Source organism: Hevea brasiliensis, chromosome 16 (assembly GCF_030052815.1).
Source record: "Hevea brasiliensis isolate MT/VB/25A 57/8 chromosome 16, ASM3005281v1, whole genome shotgun sequence".
NCBI classification, from domain to species: domain Eukaryota; kingdom Viridiplantae; phylum Streptophyta; class Magnoliopsida; order Malpighiales; family Euphorbiaceae; genus Hevea; species Hevea brasiliensis.
Genome location: NC_079508.1, coordinates 71,884,201 through 71,888,231, shown reverse-complemented (window position 1 = coordinate 71,888,231; position 4,031 = coordinate 71,884,201). Strand labels below are relative to the sequence as shown.

At 35.0% G+C, this 4,031-nt stretch overlaps 1 protein-coding gene across 1 annotated transcript; it reads left to right on the top strand.

Annotated features, from left to right (window-relative positions):
- The first annotated feature begins 1,382 nt into the window (after positions 1 to 1,382).
- Positions 1,383 to 3,790, top strand: LOC110640352 (glucan endo-1,3-beta-glucosidase 11). The gene is made up of 3 exons (XM_021791632.2): positions 1,383 to 1,708; positions 1,818 to 2,914; positions 3,058 to 3,790. Exons 1-3 carry the CDS (start codon positions 1,657 to 1,659, stop codon positions 3,130 to 3,132), a joined length of 1,224 nt encoding a protein of 407 aa, XP_021647324.1. The 5' UTR covers positions 1,383 to 1,656; the 3' UTR covers positions 3,133 to 3,790.
- Positions 3,791 to 4,031: the final 241 nt, after the last annotated feature.

Sequence of the window (4,031 nt, the reverse complement as noted above, 5' to 3'; positions counted from 1 at the left end):
GTGAGCACAAGTCCTAGGACTAAACTGAACTGACCAGTCAGGATATAAAGGAAGCACAAATATTCTGAATATCATGAGCAATAGCTTCTAGGTCTCAAGAAATAGGATTTGAAGAAGCCGTTAATACCTGAAGAGAATCAAATTCAAAAACAACATATGCAAAGCCATGACTTCCAGCAAAAATAAAAGCTGCTCGTAGAGCAAAGCCTTCAGTACTTAGGGGGGGAAGAACACTGAAAGCAAGCTTTTTTTTTTTTTTTTTTTTTTTTAAGGTTGCATTTTAAAAAAATAATTATTTTAAAAAAATAATTATCATATAGGATGACTTTATACTTATTTACTGAAAGGGATAATTTGTGCTTAATTAGAAGAGAGAGAGAGAAAGAAGCTAACATGATTAGCATCAAAAAATAAAATTATTGTAAGTAAAAAGAAAAATAAAAAAGTAATTGGATGCTATTTCAAATAGCATCTAACCTTTTGCATAGCGTACTGCCATTTTAATATTTTTTTTTGGTTCTCTTACCTCTACACACAGCCATATAGTATAATTCTTATACCTGCTCTTACACCAATTATTGATCAACTAATAATATGATAAAAAAAATATTAACAAGTATAGAGTATAAAAAATTTAGAAATATAAATATTATTTATAAGTATTTTTTTAATATTTTTATATTACATTATTAGTTAATAATTTTTTATTTTTTATATCAAGTGAAAGAATTGTGTTATGTAGGTGTAAATGAGATAAAAAAAAAAAATCTTAAAGTAGCTGCATCCAATTTAAGATAGCGTTGAGCTACCTTTTTCACTTTTTTTATTTTTTTATTATTTTTTAATAGTTAAACGCTTGTACTATCTTATGAAATCACTCTTTTTTAAAAAAAAAAAAAAAGTTTTAAATCATTCCTGTATATTAATTTTTTCTTTTTATAAGATGCAACGTTTTGGAAAAAAGGCCTCCGATTATTCATTGCAATCACGCCTATCGATTTAATCACTTCTAATATTTTTGAAATAGTTCAAAAGATAAATAAAAAGATGTCAATCTCCGAATTAAACAGTGAGTTTTAATATTTCTAAATTAAAATGTTTTGATCTCAGATGGCGGTATTACCCAAAGCTCAACATTGGTTGAGATTAGACTTGGGATTTAACCGTATTGGCACTGGCAATGGCAGCCAGCTCAGTTATAGTAGAGGAGAAATACCAAGTTATTAGGCCGATAGTACAGAGTAATTAGGTAAGAGTCACCGAAAGGTACTCACATTCTGCTTTCCCTTCGCTTTCCATGTATGCCACGTATCGCATGCCAATTCCTCTGTCGTTATTGCCTGAAAGCAAATAGAAAAAATCTCAACAAAAAATAAAAATAATCAAACAAAAGCAAAAAGGCTCCACAATTAGGAATGGAATGGTGACCATGTGAAGGGTGTAGCAGTCCCCACAAAAAGCATCAAATGATCGATCAAGCACTTCCTCCATCAAAATCATCGAGCTTTATTTTGCTTTTGCCCATAAAATTAAAAATTATCTAACATTGCCTGCCTCTCCCACTTTTCTTCACTCCCTCCACCGTGCTTTTAGCCAGTTTATTTTCCTCAGCTCTCTCCCAACCACACTACAAGTTTCAAATTTTCTACGCTAACAATGTACTACTTTAGCTTCTATTACTGTGCTTCACTGATTCTTTCCATTTCAGGTCCTTGCTAGCTACTTCTGTATTTGTCCCACTTCTTTTTTTAAGGTCTCTTTCGGGGATCGGAGTTTGCTCAATGCTCATGTGCTAATAATTTTTTTTTCCTTCGCAGGTGTTTTGTTTCCTGTAATGGTGGATTCAGTTGGGATCAATTACGGCCAGATTGCCAACAATCTTCCCTCACCGGACAATGTAGTACCTCTGGTGAAATCAATTGGTGCAACTAAAGTAAAGCTCTACGACGCAGACGCACGGGTGCTTCGCGCATTTGCCAACACTGGAGTGGAATTCATAGTAGGACTTGGGAACGAGTATCTATCAAAGATGCGAGATCCAGATAAAGCTCAAGCCTGGATCAAATCCAACGTTCAAGCCTACCTACCAGCAACCAAGATTACCTGCATCACAGTAGGCAACGAAGTGTTGACATTCAATGACACCTCTCTTAGCGATGACCTTCTTCTTGCAATGCAAAGTGTCCACACAGCGCTTGTGAATCTAGGACTAGATAAGCAGGTGAGCGTGACTACGCCTCACTCTCTAGCCATTCTGGAGACCTCTTATCCTCCATCGGCTGGAGCTTTCCGCCGAGATCGGGCCGGATGCGTGACTAAAATCTTAAATTTCCACGCCAAAACTGGCTCTCCTTTCATGATCAACGCGTATCCATACTTCGCATACAAGGGGAATCCGAAGCAAGTGAATTTAGATTTTGTTCTCTTCCAGCCGAACCAAGGCATCGTAGATCCAGCCACGAATCTCCATTACGACAACATGCTTTTTGCTCAGATCGACGCCGTTTACTTCGCTCTGTCATCCTTAGGCTACAAGAAGCTACCGATTCACATATCGGAAACCGGCTGGCCATCCAAAGGAGATGCGGACGAGGCAGGGGCTACGCTGGACAATGCGAAGAAATACAATGGAAACCTGATAAAGCTAATTTCTCAAAAGAAGGGGACTCCAATGAGGCCAACCACGGACTTGAACATCTATGTTTTCGCTTTATTTAACGAGAACATGAAGCCTGGACCTACATCTGAGAGAAACTACGGTCTATTTAAGCCCGACGGAACGCCAGCGTATTCAGTAGGAATCTCCTCAACTGATGCCGTGAGTAGTAACACGAGTTCAAGCAGAGGCAGCGGACAGCCACCGACGGCGCCGGAGAGCTCCTCCACTGGTTACTTGTCTATTTCTGGTGCAACGGTCAGTTGTTGAAATTTTATTTGCGTTTGCTTTTATATATATTTATATTCTTTCAATGATATGTTCCTTTGAAGTTATTATTAGCTTAGAAAAAGCTTTCATTTTATTGAAAAATCTTTGCTTTCCTTTTTCTTTTTTCTCAGCAAACACATATGACTGTCATTGGGCATCTGTTTTTGCCGTTGGCGTTGTTGATGATTCGCTGGCCCCTGGATTAGGGTGAAGGGAGGGTAAAAAAAAAAAAAGGGATAACCACAGGTAAGTAATTATTATACTCTAATTGAGAGGAGGTGAGTAAGTGAAAGTTAAGAGTAAGAGTAAGTAAGGGTAAATTTTACCCTCTTACTTTTCAAATTTAATTTTTTTTATTCGATGTACATAGGGGAAAGGTAAAAGTTGAAAATTATTTTATTTTTTATTTTTTTATTATCTTTAATTTTTAATTAAAAATTTAAAAATAAACTTAATTTACAAATACAAAAAAATATTTTCTCTCTTAAATGACCTTATTTAATCTCTCCGCTCTCTCTCATGGATTTGAATTATTGCGAAAACAATATTAGTTTTACCTTCCTATTTAATTTTAGTTGTTAAATCATTTGTTCTTTTAATAATTTGTTGTAATTATTATGTTTTAATTATTAATTTTTTTTAAATAATTTATTTTAAAGAATAAATTTTTGTTTAATAGAAAAGAATATTTTTATACTTCTAATAATTATTTATCCTTTTTTTACCTATTTTTAAATATAAAAAATATACATTACCTCCCCTTACCTTTTCATTAATTCAATCATTTTCAAACATAAGTTTTTTTTATTGTCCTTATCCTTTCTTAACCTCCCATTGATTATCCTTTCCTCACCCAATTCAAACATAGCCTTATATTGCCGTTTTGAACTTTGAGTTCGCAACGCCTTCATCAAAACGAATCAGATGTTAAAGCCAGAGTATGAGAGAATAAGAGCAGCTTCGGAGATAAGGAAAGCTGAACTTCTGTTCCTTTACTTGTACGCTACAAAGTGCAAAGCAAGCATCCATCTTTTGCTTAGTTGATTGCCTGCCAGAAAGTGCCAATTTGTTGGGTACAAATTCCCATTGCACTGAGGAATGGAAT

Excerpts from the sequence above, each read along its gene's own strand:
- LOC110640352 (XM_021791632.2), top strand. The coding sequence starts at position 1,657 with ATGTACTACTTTAGCTTCTATTACTGTGCTTCACTGATTCTTTCCATT. Across the intron at positions 1,709-1,817 it reads ACTGATTCTTTCCATTTCAG|GTGTTTTGTTTCCTGTAATG; the intron begins GTCCTTGCTAGC and ends TTTCCTTCGCAG. Across the intron at positions 2,915-3,057 it reads TGTCTATTTCTGGTGCAACG|CAAACACATATGACTGTCAT; the intron begins GTCAGTTGTTGA and ends CTTTTTTCTCAG.